The sequence below is a fragment of the Cebus imitator genome, unplaced genomic scaffold (genome assembly GCF_001604975.1).
Source record: "Cebus imitator isolate Cc_AM_T3 unplaced genomic scaffold, Cebus_imitator-1.0 Scaffold355, whole genome shotgun sequence".
NCBI lineage: Eukaryota > Metazoa > Chordata > Mammalia > Primates > Cebidae > Cebus > Cebus imitator.
In genome coordinates, this window is record NW_016107670.1 from 815,235 (window position 1) to 834,655 (window position 19,421).

General features: G+C 38.3%; 1 protein-coding gene across 4 annotated transcripts in view; it reads left to right on the forward strand.

The window, feature by feature from the left end:
• GDA (guanine deaminase) overlaps positions 1-15,269 on the forward strand; it is a 117,398-nt gene extending 102,129 nt beyond the window's left edge. For 3 of the 4 annotated variants that reach the window (XM_017506382.1, XM_017506381.2, XM_037730610.1), the window contains 4 exons: positions 4,244-4,390; positions 7,843-7,973; positions 10,337-10,364; positions 11,279-15,269. In XM_017506382.1, the coding sequence (XP_017361871.1) occupies positions 4,244-4,390; positions 7,843-7,973; positions 10,337-10,364; positions 11,279-11,349 (377 nt within the window). In that variant the 3' untranslated portion in view covers positions 11,350-15,269. The remainder of the gene's footprint in view (positions 1-4,243; positions 4,391-7,842; positions 7,974-10,336; positions 10,365-11,278) is intronic. The other variant, XM_037730609.1, reaches the window with a different exon arrangement.
• The last annotated feature ends 4,152 nt before the right edge of the window (positions 15,270-19,421 follow it).

Below are 19,421 nucleotides of genomic sequence, written 5' to 3' on the forward strand. Positions count from 1 at the left end.
TTAATTTTCTGTCTGGTTGATCTGTCTAATATTGACAATGGGGTGTTAAAGTCTCCCACTATAATTGTGTGGTAGTCTAAGTCTCTTTGTAGGTCTTTAAGAACTTGCCTTATGTATCTGGGTGCTCCTGTATTGGGTGTGTATATATTTAGGATCGTTAGCTCTTCTTGTTGCATTGATCCTTTTACCATTATGTAATGCCTTTCTTTGTCTCTTTTGATCTTTGTTGCTTTAAAGTCTATTTTATCGGAAATGAGAATTGCAACTCCTGCTTTTTTTTGCTCCCCATTTGCTTGGTAAATCTTCCTTCATTCCTTTATTTTGAGCCTTTGTGTATCCTTGCATGTGAGATGGGTTTCCTGGATACAGCACACCAATGGGCTTTGGCTTTTTATCCAATTTGCTAGTCTGTGTCTTTTGATTGGGGCATTTAGTCCATTTACATTTAGGGTTAATATTGTTATGTGTGAATTTGATACTGCCATTTTGGTACTAGCTGGCTGTTTTGCCCATTAGTTGATGCAGATTCTACATTATGTTGATGCTCTTTACCATTTGGCATGTTTTTGGAGTGGCTGGTACTGGTTGTTCCTTTCTATGTGTAGAGCCTCTTTCAGGAGCTCTTATAAAGCAGGCCTGATGGTGACTAAATCTCTGAGTACTAGCTTGTTCGCAAAGGATTTTATTTTTCTTTCACTTATGAAGCTTAGTTTGGCTGGATATGAGATTCTGGGTTGAAAGTTCTTTTCTAAGGATGTTGAATATTGGCCCCCACTCTCTTCTGGCTTGTAGGGTTTCTGCTGAGAGATCTGCTGTGAGTCTGATGGACTTCCCTTTGTGGGTAACCTGACCTTTCTCTCTGGCTGCCCTTAGTATTTTCTCCTTCATTTCAACCCTGGTGAATCTGACAATTATGTGCCTTGGGGTAGGTCTTTGTGAGGAATATCTCTGTGGTGTTCTCTGTATTTCCTGGACTTGAATATTGGCCTGCCTTGCCAGGTTGGGGAGGTTTTCCTGGATAATATCCTGAAGAGTATTTTCCAGCTTGGATTCATTCTCTTCATCGCATTCAGGTACACCTATCAAACGTAGATTAGGTCTTTTCACATAGTCCCACATTTCTTGGAGACTTTGTTCATTCCTTTTTCCCCCTTTTTCTCTAATTGTGCCTTCTCGTTTTATTTCATTGAGTTGATCTTCGACCTCTGACACCCTTTCTTCTGCTTGGTCAATTCGGCTGTTGAAACTTGTGCATGCTTTGCAAAGTTCTCATGTTGTGTTTTTCAGCTCCATCAATTCACTTATATTCCTTTCTAATTTGACCATTCTCATTAGCATTTCGTCAAATCTTTTTCTAAGGTTCTTAGTTTCTTTGCATTGGGTTAGAACATGTTCTTTTAGTTCACAGAAGCTTCTTACTACCCACCTCCTGAAGTCTGATTCTGTCATTTCATCACACTCGTTCTCCATCCAACCTTGTTCCCTTGCTGGTGAGGAGTTGTGATCCCTTGTAGGAGGAGAGGCATTCTGGTTTTGGGTGGTTTCATCCTTTTTACGCTGGTTTCTTCCCATCTTTATGGATTTATCTACCTGTCGTCTTTGTAGTTTCTGACTTTCAGATTGGGTCTCTGAGTGGATGTTCTGTTTGTTGATGATGAAGTTATTTCTGTTTCTTAGTTTTCCTTCTAACAGTCTGGCCCCTCTGCTGTAGGACTGCTGAGGTCCACTCCAGGCCCTGCTTGCCTGGGGATCACCTGCAGCAGCTGTAGAAGAGTATGGGTTGCTACCAGTTTCTTCTTCTGCTATCTTTGTCCCAGAAGGATACCCACCAAATGTCAGTCTGATCTCTCCTTCATGAGGTGACTCTTTGGATATACAGGGGTCAGGGAGCTGCTTGAGGAGACAGTCTGTCCTTTATAGGGGCTCAAGTGCTGAGCTCTGAGCTCCGTTGTTCATTCAGAGCTGCTGGGCAGGTACGTTTAGGTCTGCTGCAGCAGAACTCATAAACCGCTTTTTGTTCGCAGGTGCTCTGTCCCAGGGAGTTAGGCCTTTATTTATGAGTTTCTGTTGTGCTGCTGCCTTTTTTTTTTCAGGGCTGCCCTGCCCAGCAAGGAGGCAGCCTGTTCACTGTCTGCCTGCAGAGGCTTTGCTGAACTGCTGTGGGCTCTGCCCAGCTGCTGTGTAAACTTCCCAGCAGTCTTGTTTATATGGGTGTAGTTAGAACTGCCTCGGCAATGGTGGCCTGGAGGACTCTCTCTGTAATGGCAGGTTGCCTTGGCAACAGTGGGTAGCCTCAGCAATGGCGGGTTGCCTTGGCAACGGCAGGCTGCCTCAGCATTGGCTGACTACCTCCGTAGTGTTGGAGTGCCTTGGTAATGGCGGACGCCCCTCCCCCGCAGAGCTGGACCGTCCCAGGTTCAGCTGCTCTTGCTGTAAAACTCTCAATCCAGAGAGTTTCTGATTGCTGTTCTTTTGTGGGGGTTGGACCAAGCCTGATCACCTGTCTCCCTGCCTCAGAGCCTTTTTTTTTTCTTTTTTAGTTGAAGAGTCAACTCTATCCCAGTCGCCTGTTGAAAGGGTGCCCTGGGATCTGTGTGATTTCCCCTGCGGTCACTCACTGCGCCAGCTTAAACAGCAGTGCTGAGATTCGTGGCAGTTTTTTTTGCCCAGGAATCTCCTGGCCTGGCTCCGTGTTCAGTCCCCTCTTTAATCAGATGAATGGGCGACTTCCCGGGTCTCTAATCACCTGCCAAAAGAGCACCCGGACCAGTGTATTTTGTATGGAGAACCGCCGGCCACCGTGCCAATAAAGCAGCCACACAGAGCAAAGCAGCCAAGCCGACCAAAAGAACCACGCTGGCTACAACAGCCGCGCTGGTGACCCATGGGGCTCATCCGCCTGGGTATCTCCTGGTCCGTGGCCAATAAAAATGCGGTGTCCACTCACCCTCTGCACTTTCACTGGGAGCTGCAACTCTGAGCTATTCCTAAACGGCCATCTTGGATCTTCCTCCTAGAGTTACTACTAAATAGGCAATTATTTTGTTTTTGCAACAAATCTATAGGCACTAACAATTACATATGTCTACCTAGAAGTGACAGAAGGAACACAAAATATGAAGCTTATTTGATTAGCTATAAATGTGTTTTCTTTTAATAAAACATACTAACTTGAAATTTATTTATACACACTCATTTAATAATCCCATGTTCATTCTTGTTAAAGGTAGTATTTCATTTGATTATGATTAGGGACTTTAAATTGCTAAAATCTCATTCTTCATTTAATCATGCCCACCAAAATACAGAGCTGTCTGCATTAGTATTGCTCATTTATTACACTAATTTCCCAAAATACACAAGTTCATTCTAAAAGCTCTTCATAAAAATTACAAAGAAGTGGATTTTTAATTTCCCAAAACTCCCATCTGGATTAGAACAAAGTTAGGATAAATTTTTACTGGATAGAACCATGAGCTTATTTTAAACCACATGTTATCTAAATTATCCTTATAACTATGCAGCCATATTTGAACAATTTCTGTGAGTGTTCATAGAATATTCAGAGGTAAGAGTTTCTTCTCTTGGCTTTTAAAACCATTTGAGTATTGCATTGGGTTGAATTGTGGGTCCCTAAAAGATGTCTACCGGAATCTGTAAATGTGGCCTCATTTGGAATAAAGGGCTTTGTAGATATAATTAAGGTGAAGATCTCAAGATGTGATCATTCTGAAATAGAGTGGGTCCTAAATCCAGTGATCAATATCCTTAGAAGAGACAGGAAGAGAGACAAATAAAAGACACAGGGAGAATAGGGCTATTTGAGGATGGAGACAGAGATTGGAGTGATGCTGCCACAAGCCAAGAAATGCTGGGAGCCACCAGAAGCTGAGACAAGCAAGGAAGGATTCTTCCTTAGAGTTCCTGTGGGGATTGTGGTCCTGCCAATACTTTAATTTCAGACTTCTGACCTCCAAATAGTGAGAGAATAAATTTCTGCTGTTTTAAGCTAGAAAATTTGTGATAATTAGTTGCAGCAGGTATAGGAAACTAAAGTGGGCATTTGATACTAATTAGATTTTGAATTGCTTTAAATCTTAGTCTATGGCTATTTATGTTTATAGTTAAGAGCTTTAACTATAAAAAGTACATTAAGGACTGAATGTCATAAAAACAATCATATATCTATTATTCCACTTATCCTCATAAGGTTACTGTTTTGGTTTTATTTTACCTACTGTAGACGTGGCTGGTGGCTATTCATATTCCATGCTTGATGCAATCAGAAGAGCAGTGATGGCTTCCAATATCCTTTTAATTAATAAGGTAAATGAGAAAAGCCTCACCCTCAAAGAAGTCTTCAGACTAGCTACTCTTGGAGGAAGCCAAGGTAATGACTATTACATTTTCTCTCATGCAAAATGCAACCATGCTGATCTGTGTCCTTGGATGTAGTATGAAGGTGCATGCTTGGTATTAGAAAAACCGATATTCATAATGATCACATCTCATGTGACATACCCAGAACTCAGCCAGTAAAGTAATGTTCACTGAAGGAGGAATCATTCCTTCAGTGAATTCACTGTCTTTGGTAGAACAGATGTCTGAGACACAGTTATCATACTGTTTTAATGGATATTACATTGGTTACATGCCTATGAATTCTTTAGAATAATCCATTCTTAGGCAGGGCACCTAAGAGTCACAGTAGCTCACGTCTGTAATCCCAGCACTTCGGGAGGCTGAGGCAGGCAGATCGCTTGAGCCCAAGAGTTTGAGACCAGCCTGGGCAATGTAGCAAAACCCTGTCTCTACAAAAAAATAGAAAAATTAGCTGGTGTGGCAGAGTGTGCCTAGAGTCCTGGCTACTTGGGAGGCTGAGGTGGGGGGATCACCTGAGCCCAGGGAGGTAGAGGCTGCAGTGAGCAGTGATCGCGCCACTACAACTTCAGCCTGGGCAACAGAGTCTCCAGATAAATAAAGAATCCATTTTTCCATTGAGTCAAGTAACTTGCTCTCCCGTGGCCTCAGTGATGATCATAATAGTAAAATAATAGCCAAGGCTTACTGAGTTCTTTCCTTGTGATAGGAAACATATAACACGCTTTATATGTGTTGTTATTTAATCCTCACAACCACTATTATTCATTCTGTTTTACAAACAAGAAGCCTGAGTGAGGCTTACACAGCTGTCAAGACACAGTGCGCTATGAGTTGAATCCACATAATCATAAGCCAACATGCAAATTCTGACTTTCTGCCCTTCCACTACAGTCTCTTCCTGTATAAATTCCTGCCAAGACCATGCATTTGGTTCATATACTTAAGTACACTAATTACTCAAACCTCTTTAAAAGGATAAAGATGCAAAAATATAGTTGGTTGATATGCAAATATTGCTCATCAGCTATTCCCAGTTCTCACTGGTAACTGTATTGTTATGGAAAAAAAATTGGTCAAATATAAATGTAATCTGATAGTGAAACATAGTATGAAACCCTAGGGAGCTAGTAAGAAATCAAAATGTAGATATAGCTTAGAAACATATTTGAGTGCAGATTTATGATAGACACCCTGGGTTTTACTAATGGAGGACAATCAAAGCCAAGATTATCCTGGGAAGAGACTTCTCACATCTTCTTTGAGTGTTGGGGCCTATGATGAACATCATAAGCACATTTCAAGAAAAACAAATACAGGGTTGGGTTTTTTTTCTTTTTTGGATTTCCCAAAGTCTTATGGTTTCATTTTCTAAAATCCCAAATTTCACATCACTCACTATTTTAATAAGTGTTACAACCTTTCACCCATACCACCATTATCTTTTCACATCCGAATTTGAGTTTGAATAGTTATTCTGCCGTCTGTGGTTGTATTACCAACGAGTTGTATTTAAGTAGTGCTTTTTGAATTCTAGGCTCTCTGAGTTACTTCATCAGGATCCTGTTTCTTTGATGAAGCCAGCATGGGTGCCTACCTAATCGTTTCTACTTTGCTGTGTAGCTTTTAAATCTATTTTCTGGGTCACTGGGCTTGCTCATGGAATTTCTTTTCCTTAGTTTGTCTCTCTACTATAGTCGGAGTAAAATGAGATGAATGGATCTGTATTTAAAGTGTGGCATTTTCCCATTACTGCCATGGCCTTTCCATTCACTCTCAAGATCAAGATGAGCATAAATTATCTTTACAGAGTCAACCAACATTTACTCCAAAGGCAGCCAAACTGCATTTCCTGAAATGCATTCGAGTCACTTACCAGCCCATTGGGGTCTATGTGCAACAATTTGAATTTATATCAGTTTACAAATTCACTGAAAAGAATTGTGTCTTTCTTGGTTAGTTCATTCCTGAACTCTCTAGGCTCTACTGAAAAGCCCACTTGGTTTATATATATCATCAAACTTGCCTAAACCCCAGCTAGTCACTGCATCTGGTTATCTGGTCTATTAAATGCACAACAATTTTATGTTGAATCCAGTCATTAAAAACTCATACTTGACATGCTTCTTTGTCAAGGGCAAAAAGAAGTAATCATTGAAGGAGGAGAGAATGTCCAGTGCTTTTCTATTACATTCAGTCCTTCCCCATACAATTAGTAGAAGCCACCTGGCTCCTTTTAACATATTGGATTATTTTCATACCCCTGTCTTGCTAAAGAGAGTACTTTAGCTAAAAAGCCATTTTTCTTTTCTGAGAATAAGAGTTGCCCTTTAAAGAATCTTTTAAGAACAAGTAAGATTTCTAAGTCAGTGTTTAGAAAAATGCCACAGTTTCTGGATGCCTACATGTAGAAATATAATGTATTAGATATTGCCTAACAGAGGCAATCAATTCAATATTTTCACATAAAACTTTTAGCAGTGATAAAATGCAAAAAATACATGCAAAAATTGAAATAAATAATACTGCACTCTGGTTAACCTTCCTTTTATTCATGCTTCCATTTGTGACCCCAGTGTACACCTTCCTCAGATTACAGGCTTTAAGGAACTTTAGATTCAATACCTCCGTTTGAGAGGAAAGCCAACTACCCCCATTTTTCTGAAACTAAATCATAAAAATGAGAGATGTTCTTCCTTGGTATCCAATAATCTTGGAACATGATTTGTAGCTATGAGATGAGCCAAGTCAATAGATGTTATCGGCCTGTGCTCTATTTTAGAAAACCATTCTTTTCTGGCAACCAGAAAACCTTCAAGGTTGCAAAGAGATTGGTCTGTTTTCAAAAGCTTTGGGACTTTTGAGCTATGAGAATCTGTTCACTTTGAGAAGTGAGGTTTTTTTCTTTTTCCATTCAAAAGATTTAAACTAAGGAATTTCTGATGGATATGCCTGCATTGACAAATGTGCAAAAGGATAATTATTTTTTATTTATGCAAGGTTCATTTCACTGCCATGAAAATAAATCTTGTCAGCTATTTCATGGAACAGAAAGAACAAAAAAGGCAAGGCAAGGAGTTGAAGTGTTTTGGGGAGAATAGAAGGGAAAAAGAGGAAAGGTATTATGTTAATCATCATGTTTCTTAGAGGGATAAATGAAAAGCATAGACCAGCTGGGCTATGAAGTACACCAATAGAGCTGAAATAGACAAATCAGAATTACGATACAGTGATGAAGGGAACTGTTTTTATTCCCAGATTTTGCTTTCCTGTAGTTACTCCGCTTTTTGTAAGTAGAAGTCTTGTGACCTATTAGAATGAGAGTGCTTTTCTGTCTCACTGTTAAGATACTAATTTTTTTTCTCCCAGCGACATGTTGGCAGAATCTGTCCTTACCAACTGAGACATTAGTGTGGTGTGATGGCTTGTAATCCTGACTGTTTATTCGCTTGTTCTCTGTAGCCCTGGGGCTGGATAGTGAGATCGGAAACTTTGAAGTGGGCAAGGAATTTGATGCCCTCCTGATCAACCCCAAAGCATCTGACTCTCCCATTGACCTGTTTTATGGGGATTTTTTTGGTGATATTTCTGAGGTAAGTAAAAGAGAGTTAATCAAAACGCATTTATTTCATAAAGTCGCTGTAACAGCTTCCCTCTATAAAAGAAAATAGAAACTGAAACATTTTAATGGCATGCAGGAAAATCTTAAAAGGGACACTAGAGCCCTTTGATAATTATTGTAATTTTTTGACAGCAATGTTAAGAATAATGGTATTAACAAAACTTTTCTATTTTGAATGTGTTTGTATATTTGAATGTATTTGGCTATAAACAGCCATAATGTAACCAGAACTCATTGAACACTTGCTATGTGCTGGGTAGGTATGGGATTAGGCACTTTCATACCTAATTTTGTTCAATCATCAGAGCAACTCTAAGGGAGTAGGTACTGTTTATGTTGCCATGTTAATTTATAGAGGCAGTGTTGCTTAAGGGAGGTTAAGTGATTTACGTAAAGACTCATAGCCAGTGATTAGTAGGCACAGTTTGGACTCACACCTGGGGCTTTCTGACTACCAGAGACGAGGCTCTTGCCCACTCTGTTATGTCAATGTTTTTAATTTTATAAGAAAATGAACTTTGTTGCTTTATCATAAAGTGTTTTCCTGTGGATACAATAAACTTTTTTCTTTCTAAAAAAAGAATTAACTATTGTCATTTCTAAATTGATCTACTTATGAGAGTAAATGTGATAATAAATATATTAAAGTTTTTTTTTGTTTTGTTTTGTTTTTTTGAGACGGAGTCTTGCTCTGTTGCCAGGCTGGAGTGCGGTGACGCAATCTCAGCTCACTGCAACCTCCACCTCCTGGGTTCAAGTGATTTTCCTGCCTCAACCTCCCAAGTAACTGGGACTACAGGCACGTGCCACTGTGTCCAGCTAATAGACATAGTTGTAATTGCTAGTTACTATTGTTGTAGAAATCAGGAAATGAATCCTTAGAAAATTAATTTCCTAAGGTCTTACAGATAATAAGTGACAGCTAGAACTTGACTTGAACTTTATAGGCCATCACTAGACAACCCAAAGTCAAGAAAGGGAAGTCATGTGATGAACTTAAATTATGGAGACCAAAATCCTAGAAAATCTGAAAACAGTATCTGACTGATTTTTATGTGTCTGCCAGACTTTTCACATTAACTGACTTCCTTCGTAAGGAAGTAAAGACCCAAAGAAATGGGTAAACTTGGGTATTTTTATACTAGGTTTGATGAAGAGTGGAGCATTGTAGAGAAATATGATAGGACAAAGAGTGTGATCGAGTGGTAATAAGCTAGAGGGGACTTAGCAAGGCCTGTTGGTTCAGATTCTTCTCTGCGACTCGTTGTCTTCAGAGATTAGTTATAAGGAGGACACCCTTTACCTGGTCTTATAACCTGCATTGGGGTGAGGGGTGAAGGGAGGGTCAGAATGACCTTCCTGCTTTTGATTTGAGGATAGCGTGTCCTGATCCCATCATTATTTTTATATTGTTTATTCTTTTACTCTCTTATTAGAATTAATTTCTGGGAATAGGGCTCTAGGGAATAGTTTTAGTCATTTTTCTTACATCAGGGGTATCCAAGGGAGATAATACAGTCACGGGTTCTTAGTTTCTGTTTCTGGTTGGGCCAATAAAGTCCCGTCCCTCACCCCTCTTTTCTGCTTATCACTAGAGACAGAAACTAAAAACCATGACTTCGGGCTGCTAAAAGCCTAAAACAAACAAAACAGAACAACAACACAATAAAGTAGATTGGACAAGCTTGTCTTACATCATATACCTCTTGAAATATTTGAATTATTTTACTAATTTCTTTAATTTATTTTATTTTATTTTATTTTTTTTTTGAGACAGAGTTTCGCTCATGTTACCCAGGCTGGAGTGCAATGGCTCGATCTCGGCTCACCGCAAACCTCCGCCTCCTGGGTTCAGGCAATTCTCCTGCCTCAGCCTCCTGAGTAGCTGGGATTACAGGCATGCACCACCATGCCCAGCTAATTTTTTGTATTTTTAGTAGAGACGGGGTTTCACCATGTTGACCAGGATGGTCTCGATCTCTTGACCTTGTGATCCACCCGCCTCGGCCTCCCAAAGTGCTGGGATTACAGGCTTGAGCCACCGCGCCCGGCCCAATTTCTTTAATTTATATAATACCTTTTCCATGATGACTCTAAAGTTACATACCCAGAACTTTCACACAATAGGTGAACTGTTAATTGCCAATGGATTATTTTGTTGTTCTGGGAGGTTTTTTAAAAGCATGTACCTATTTCTTTTTTAATTAATAGAAGTAGATTTTGCCATTGAGAAGTAAATTCATATTTCTGGGCTTGCCAACCATTGTCAGCTGTGAATTTACTTTTCTAAATGCACGAACTATTCTTTCTTATTACCTTTATTTTCTATTTTAGGCTGTTATCCAGAAGTTCTTCTATTTAGGTAGGTGAATGTATGTCTCTATGCTAAATATTAAATAAAACCTTTGCCTGTCTTTTTCTTGGCTATGGCTCTCTGTATTTATCATGCCGTATGTTAAACTCTATTTATGATAATTTGCTTTGATTCATTTTTTTTTTAACACTCTGAAGCATTAAGCCCATTGGTGGCATATTATTTAAAGGTTCTATTTGAAGTGCACATGGCTCTCTCTAGTCATAAGTTCTAAGCTGAGAAATAGAAGGCCAAAGGGGAAGAGATTTTCATGTTCATTCCTCTTGCACTCATTCAGTATCTGACATTCTGCCTTACCATGTTTTTGTGACAAATACATAGTAGAGTCTCACCACGTGTTCAAAGTCTCACCTTTGTTCAAAGGAAGTTGCACTAATTCTCAACTCTGGTTGAGAGGGTTCATAAATGTGCTTGTAATGTACTCATGTTCAATTCCATTCACTGAGAGAAACAGTAATGCAGAAGATTCTACTCTATGTCCCATCCTGTTGAGTGAGCTCAGAGTGATCTCAGTGAACTTGAGATGGAAAGACACATGTGTTACTTCTTGAGGAACTGCTTCTGGAGTGTAAGAAATATGTAAAGTATTTCTTTCTCCATGGGGGCAAAATGTAAACCAACCACGTTAGCTGAGAAAGGACAGCTATAGGGGGTGATTCAACTTTATGTGATTTCTGCCCCTGGAGCAGAATTCAGACCCTAATCATGAAATTAGCTATGGCATTTTCTACTGATCATGTCTTCCTGTTCAGAATATAAACGATCTGAAGGTGGGGGGAAAGCAGCTTTTGGTATCTCCTCTCCTAGAAGTATCTTTAAAAAAAAAAATCTCTCCCAATGGCAATGAAGATAATTATTGACACAAAAGGACTTTATACATGATTCCTTGATTTTTCTTTCAGGAGATGATCGAAATATTGAGGAGGTTTATGTGGGCGGAAAGCAGGTGGTTCCGTTTTCCAGCTCAGTGTAAGACCCTCGGGCATCTACGAAGTTCTCCTGGGATTAGTGTGGTTCTGCATCTCCCTTGTGCCCAGGTGGAGTTAGAAAGTCAAAAAATAGTACCTTGTTCTTGGGATGACTATCCCTTTCTGTGTCTAGTTACAGTATTCACTTGACAAATCGTTTGAAGGAAGTTGCACTAATTCTCAACTTTGGTTGAGAGGGTTCATAAATTTCATGAAAATGTCTCCCTTTGGAGCTGCTCAGACTTACTTTAAGCTCAAACAGAAGGGAATGCTATCACTGGTGGTACGATGAGATTTAAGCAAAGCCCTTTTCGTATTTGAAAATGTGGAAAGAAAAGATGTTCCTAAAAGGTTAGACATTTTGAGCTAATAAATGCAAAACTTAGAAAACTGAAATGGACCCATGAGAGTATATTTTTATGAGAGAGCAAAGTTAGACTGCGAACAAATGTTAGAAAATCACTTCAGATTGTGTTTGAAAATTATATATGGAGAATACTAATTTAAAAAGAGAACTTGTTGAATTTTAAAACATGTTTCTAGATTGACCTTGTGTTTTAGAAATTTGCACTTAATGGAATTTGCATTTCAGAGATGTGTTAGTGTTGTGCTTTGCCTTCTTTGAGGATGAATGTCAGAAATTGAATGCCACATGCTTTCTTAATATAGTTTTGTGCTTCAAAGTGTTTGACAGAAGTTGGGTATTAAAGATTTAAAGTCTCTTAGGAATATTATTCATGTAATTACATGGCATAAATAGTTGTATTTTTGTGTACCTTAAAAATCAACTTATAACAGTGAGATGTTATCATTGCTTCCATCTTATTAGAAGAGAAACAAATTCCATGCTTTATGGAATTTATGTAGACTGGAGTCTTTGTAAACTAGGTCAGGTGCTGGGCATCCAGGAGCTGCCAATACTAACAAGACCAGTTCCATTGCCACGGCCTATTCCACCCAAACAATATGTCGTAGTTGTTGAAATTCCATACTTAAATATCAGTCTGTTAGAATTTTAAAATGAAGGACAAATCCTGTTAAAGAAATATTGTTAAAAATCTTTAAACCCTGTATATTGAAAGCACTCTATTTTCTAATTTCTTCCAATTTTCTGTTTAACTCCTTATAATTTTTAGGACATTCAAATTTTAGGATAATGAAAAGTATATAATGTCCTACTTATTATTTACATTAATAGGACTTAATTCTTACTAGACATCCAGGAACATTACAAAGCAAAGAGTATTTTTATGCTTCCTGTCACAGTGTGTTTTCCCATAACCTAGAATTAAAACCAAATTATGACCTTATGATAAATCTTTAAGTATTGGTGTGAATGTTATTTAAATTCTATATTTTTCTTATTAATTACAAATACTATAAATGAGCAAAGAAAAAGAATAGACTTTCTTAATATATTATAATACTCATTCCTAGAGCTTAGGAGTGACTCTTTAATATTATCTTATAGTAGAAAACTTTATATAATATAGCTAACTCCATATTTACAGAACAAAAAACACAGTTCCCCCTCATGTAGTATAAATTTTATTTTCACATACTTAGGCTAATTTAGCAGTAATTGGCCCATTTTTTTTCCCTAGAAGAAATACTTTTAGATTTGATTATGTGTTTATGACACCTAAAGATGGAACAAAAGTTTAGTCTTATTTTTTTAATAAACAACAGAGATTGTTTTGTGGGAGAAGTAGCTTAGTAAACCCAATTTCCAGTCTTAGTCTGTATTTCTAATATATCTAATTCCTGAACCATGTCAAAGACGCCCTGCCAAATTTCTCCCCATTTCTCTATGGGGCTGGCAAGAATCTTCCGCTTCATCCCTCAACCCCTGCCAAAGGAACTTGGTTACATGGTGTCTAACCAAATGAGTAGGCTCAGGAATTTAGATGAGATGTGTAAGACCTACTTACAGGCAGCCACTGCCTCTAGCATTTGCAAGATCCTGCACTTTTACCTTCTTTAAGGGTGTCCGTTTTGATGTTGATCATGAGTTTTCATGTAGACTTAGGATTCACGTGCAGTAGATATAAATAAGCGTAGCATCAGAAGCAGTAGGAATGGCCGTATACAACCATCCTGTTAAACATTTAAATTTAGCTCTGATAGTGTGTTAAGACCAGAATATCTTTCCTAGTAAAAATAGGGTGTGTTGAAATGTTTATATGTACTTTGATCTCTCTGCATCACTTAAAACTTATATGTGTTATTTCTCCAAGTGCGGTGTTCCTGAATGTTATGTATGCTTTTTTTTTTTTTTTCTGTACCACAGGCATTAGCTATACCTGGGGCCAGATTTTCTGCACTTTGAAATATTGCCTTTGCCTAGTGTAGGCTGACTTTCTGAATTGTGGAGGGGCACTTTTCTAAGCCAATCTTATTTGTCACTTTTTGTTTGAATATCTTGCTCTCTGACAGGAAAGAAACAATTAACTTACCAGCCTCCTCACTCCACCCCCCACCATTTCCCTCATGTTCCATGGTATTTTCAACAGAATAGATTTTGAAAGGTAAAAACCATTCAAAAGTATCGATTATCATAAATTCACAAAATATTTTTGTAACCAGAACACAAAAGCAGGCTAATCAGCTAAGGTAAATTTCATTTTCAAATGAGAGGGAAACATGGGAAGTAGAAGATTAGGATGTGAAAGGTTGTCCTAAACAGACCAAGGAGACTGTTCCCTAGTTGAATTATCAGACCACAAGAGGAGATCTTGGAACATGCTAGGGGTCTAAGTTAGTGCTGTGAGCATTGAGCCCCCATTGAAATTCATTTTACTTCAGAAAGAATTCTACAGGTTAAAGGGAAAGAAATGGTAGGAAACTCTTCCCCATTATGCTTAGCCGACTTTCAAGTGTGCCCTCCAATATCTCTGTTGGCAACTGCAGCTGAGATCTTAGAGAGGAAGCATAACGGGTGTGAGAACTAGCAATGCATTTTGAATTGTCACTCCCTACCAGGCTCTTCTATTTTTAATCTTTTCACCTCAGAACCAGACATATGGAAAGCTTTAAAGGCAAGCTGGAAGGCACATTGTATCAGTTCTACCTTGTGCTATACATGGGAGAGGTAGAGATGCAAAATTTGGATGCTTCTGGAGCCTGTTGGACACCTTTTCATTGTTGTCCATTTTTAAAGTTGATGGTGATGGCTGAAAACATTCACATGCTTAAAAGCAATGCTGTGAGTTATTAACAGGTAAACTAAGAAGTATGTTATGAGCAATGACTTGAAATTGTTTTTAAATTGCATGGGTTGTTAAGAATTTTTAAGTTTTTTTTTTGTGGGGAGGGATGGCTTTAAGGAGATGTTAGCAATTTCAGATCTACTAGCCAGTGTAGGTATGACTTTGCACCTTACATTTTATAATAATGCCTATAAAGGAAGAGCTTGGAAGGAAGTGCAGACACAGAAAGACACTGTTAGAAAATCCTAACACTGGTCCCCATGTATGTGCTCACAACTGGTCTCACCTGCCCTTCCCTCCCACAGCCCTGAGTGTGAGAGATTGAGAATTGAGGGGTTACTTTGTAGATCTTGTCCAAATTTAGTGAAATGTGGAAGTCAACCAGGCCAATGATGGAATTAAATGTAAATTCCAAGAGGGCTTTCACAGTCCACGGGGTTCAAATGACTTGGTAACAGAAGTTATTCTTAGCTTATCTGTTATGTGACAGTGATTTACCTGTCCATTTCCTACCCAAAAGCCTGTCAGAAAGCATTCTTTAGAGAAAACCACTTTACATTGTTGTTAAACTCCTGATCGCTGCTCTTAAGAATATATATGTATGTATTCATAGGAACATTTTTTCTCAATATTTGTATGATTTGCTTACTGTTATTGTGCTGAGTGAGCTCCTGTGTGCTTCAGACAAAAATAAATGAGATTTTGTGTTTATGTTATTTTTTTTGTTGTGAGTTCTCTCTGTTGGGTTTTGTTGTGAATTTTATCAATCTGCTGGAAGGGGAATTGATTTCACAATGTTTTTCTTCTTTTAGCATGAATTAAAAAAATAGAATACTTAGCTATGAGTTAACATGTATCTTCCATCCTGTAGTCACTATACATAGCTTTTAAAAATTAAACTTGAATGTTCAGCCTTTTAGAAGCAGATTGCTATTGCTTTTGATTTCAGCATAGTGTATATTTTATATATTTTAAGGCATTACCCAGAGTGAGTAATGCACTCTATATCAAGAATCAGTTCACACAGACATGTGTGCGTGTGTATTTAAAACAAAAGTTTCACAGAATAATACTTTCTCTATTTGTGATGCGCTAGGCAATTTTCTTTTCCTTTCTTTCTCTCTCTCTCTCTCTCTCTCTTTCTCTCTTTCTTTCTTTCTTTAAGATGCGGTTTCACCATATTGGTCAGGCTGGTCTTGAACTCCTGACCTCAGGTGATCCACCTGCCTCAGCCTCCCAAGGTGCTAGGTTTACAGGCGTGAGCCACCGTGCCTGGCCACCCTGGGCTATTTTCTATACTATTTTATTCTACGTCATTTTATTTTATTATCTATTTTTTTTAATGCTACTGATGATTCCCCAGTTGGTTTCTTGAGCCTCTGATGAATCATTGCCTGCAGTTTGGAAGCAATATTCCAGTATCTTTTGATCTGTGTTTGAATCTAAGCTTGGTCATTGCCTCGCTGGGTGGCAGACATGTTACTTTAAGTCTCCATGGGTCCATTTCTAATTCTGGGATATGGAGTTGACATGAGTGCCTGCCTTACAGTCATGAAGATTAAGTAAAAGAATGCATAGACAGCACTTAAGCTAGCAGCTGGAACACAGTGAGTGCTCACAATTTGATAGCTATTATCCTAAAAATGAATATAAACCAAATAAAAATATAAATAATTTTTTAAATATTTTTATCAGTATATTTTTCAGAATTTAAATCAAGTGATCTTAAGGATCCCCCTTTACATAGAAACACTTTGCATCTGATTTTTTTCAACACTATTATATGTTCATTATTTTTTATTTGTAACATGAAACAGAGAGAGTAGTGGATTAGGTCTATAAATTCACCCCTGTGTCGGAGCAGCTTTGCAGAACAAGTCTTTGGATTACACTGGTGACCAAGCTCATTCTCTTTTTCTCTCTTGCAGTTCTCAGAGTAACTGTAGAATGTGCTGGAAATGGAACATTCTCAGATAAGGAGGAACTGGCCAGATCAGACTGAGCTCTGTTCCCATCCTTCCTAAAACAGGATCTTACGGTGCTTTAGCCTAGCACTCAAGTATCACTTAGGTATAAAACTCAGGGTGGAGCATGCTTTGAAGGTCCCTCAGCTACGTGCAGACTAGACTCTATCTGCTCTGGGAAACTATCCTGAGCCTTGACTGTTTGCCATAAATCTTAAGCTTTTATTGTTCCTTGCTGCCTGTGAGTAATAAAGTTAAAGTTGCTTCACTTAAACTTTGCTGTGTGATTGTCTGTCTCACCAGACTCATGCAAGGGGTAGAAATTGCAGTCCCAAGATGCAATGGGCATGATGAAACTGCTTCCCACAACTTACTAAGCACTTTCTTTTCTCCTAATGATCAATTTAGGGAGCTAGGTGTGGTGGCTCACACCTATAATCCCAGCACTTTGGGAGGCCAAGGCATGTGGATCATGAGCTCAGGAGTTCAAGACCAGCCTGGCCAAGATTGTGAAACCCTGTCTCTACTAAAAATACAAAAATTAGCCAGGCGTGGTGGCAGGTGCCTGTAATCCCAGCTACTCAGAATGCTGAGGCAGAGAGTTGCTTGAACTCGGGAGGTGGAGGTTGCAGTGAGCCAAGATTGCACCACTGCACTCCAGCTTGGGCGACAGAGTGAGACTCTGTCTCAAAAAAAAAAAAAAAAAAAAAATCAATCAATTTAGTATAAAATATCAGAAAAGAAATTTCATATTCACAATTTAGCAATAATGTATGTCCAGTTTGCACATTGTCAACACTGGGTACTGCAATAGATAATATATAAACGTGCTAATTATTGCACAGTACTAAATTCAGGATTTAAATTAAAAAAGATTTGGATATAAGATAAATACCTCCTAGTAGCAAAACAGGACTTGTGTTACGGTGTTTTAAGACTCCATGAAGAGGCCATTTAGTTACTGGAACAGAACTCACAACTGTCACCAATGGCAGCAGGTATTTTGTTTTAATCTTATTTTAAAGTAGAACAAAGGGAAATACTCTCTGTCTTTAAAGTGATAGGACAGCATTGTAAAGTGTGATTAACTTTTTAAACTAATGCAGACTTAACACTTTAATCTCCACCTCTGCCCTAATCTACAACCGCATAATGATGTAAAACTACATTGCATTTATCATACGTAAAAAATTGTTCATGCTTCTATAATAGTTGAATCTAAATTTTGGAGCAAGAATACAGATAGAGAACTAAAAGCATTTTCTCTATAACAAAGACTTTGTTGGGAAATTCTTCAATGGTAACTAAAAGGTAAAAAATAAATGTTTTCTCCCTAGTACAGAATGGAATTTAAAAAAACAACCAAACAGATCACACAGAATTTCATAGTCCACTTGGGGCCTCCCCTATTGCCTGGATTCTGTGAAGAGCAAACAAATATTTGTTTCCTGTCTGCAGAAAGAGAACCCAGCATCATAAGCAGTCAAATCAAACTGCAGAAATAAAGGCCCTGGAAGATTGTTATTTGATCAGATGACATCCACTTGCTTGAAAACTGGAACAGGTAGCTTCACTGTGAAATTGGCTTTTCTCCTTTTAGTCTGGGCCAGTCTCCAGATCAGATTTTGGTTAACTGCTGTCAAATAAAAACTATAAATGAATAACCCAAGGAAGAATTCTGTTTCTGTTTTTTTGTTTTGTTTTCAGATTTCTAAATTTTCTCTAATGGAACACTTGAGACACTTCAGATAACCTTGGTAATTTTTGTTTTTGCTTTTCTTCCACAAAAGTTGGTTTCATCCACACCTGAGTTAAGGAACAAGTGAAGGATGGCTTTGTGTTTGTAAAGCACTTTGAAAACCTTGACAGAAGCACAAAAACAGATAAAGGCAAGAGAGGCTTAATTTATCAAAGTATTGCAGAACAGATGAGCGCCCAAATTGGAGCTTTGCCCAGGAAGGTTATCCAGGAAAGAATCCAGTGTTAGCAATCTTTTACTGAACAGTGCTGCTCCCTACAGAGCAGGGCTAACTCATAGGCAGTGCAACTAAAGTTGAAAACATATGGGTTCTTGGCAACTGTATACTCATTTAAACCCACTTTCAATTACATGCAAATTAAGGGATGGGTCAATGCAAATTGAGGGACAGTTTGTTTAGAACTTTCTAGGAAAAGGGTAATGACTTCCAGGTCATTGTCATAGCTTTTGTAAATTGGCATGGTGCTGGTGGGAGTGTCTTATGCTAATGAGCAATGAGGGCAGCCGTGGGTTGCTTTGGTAGCCATCTGCTGGTTCCTGATAGTTTCTTCGCTTTATCCTATTTAGACCAGATCCTTTTTTGATCAGCAAGGTTGTGACCAGAAAACAAATCCTGCCTGTCTCCTACTTCAAAAGGATAAATTAAGGGGCTCAAAAATACAAGTACACACGCTTCTTTCAATTCATTAACACTTTCTTTGCAGAACTATGAAAGATGAACCGGGCTTGGCAACTTATGTATTTTGGACTAATTTATAATAACTACAACAAACCCTCCAGCATCATAAACATGTCCTGGTATAATGCAATGGTGTGCTATCCATCCCTTAAAATCTCATGGTAGTGACTCAGAAATACGAGGGTAAAAGAGAAGCTATGGGATTTAGTTGTTTATGTATTTATTAAAGCCGGGAAATAGTTTTTATGTCAGCCAGGACAATTTTGCAATCTCTTATGGATGTACTATTTATTGTAACTTATGGGGAAAACTCATGATGAGACTCAAAATCTTTGCATTCCCAAGAAAATTATTGCCCTGATTAAATAAGAAGTCAGTATAAATGCATATAAAATATTCATTTAATGTTTGTAGTACTGTAGACCATTTAACATGACATAATTTAATCCAAAAGAAATTGTAATTA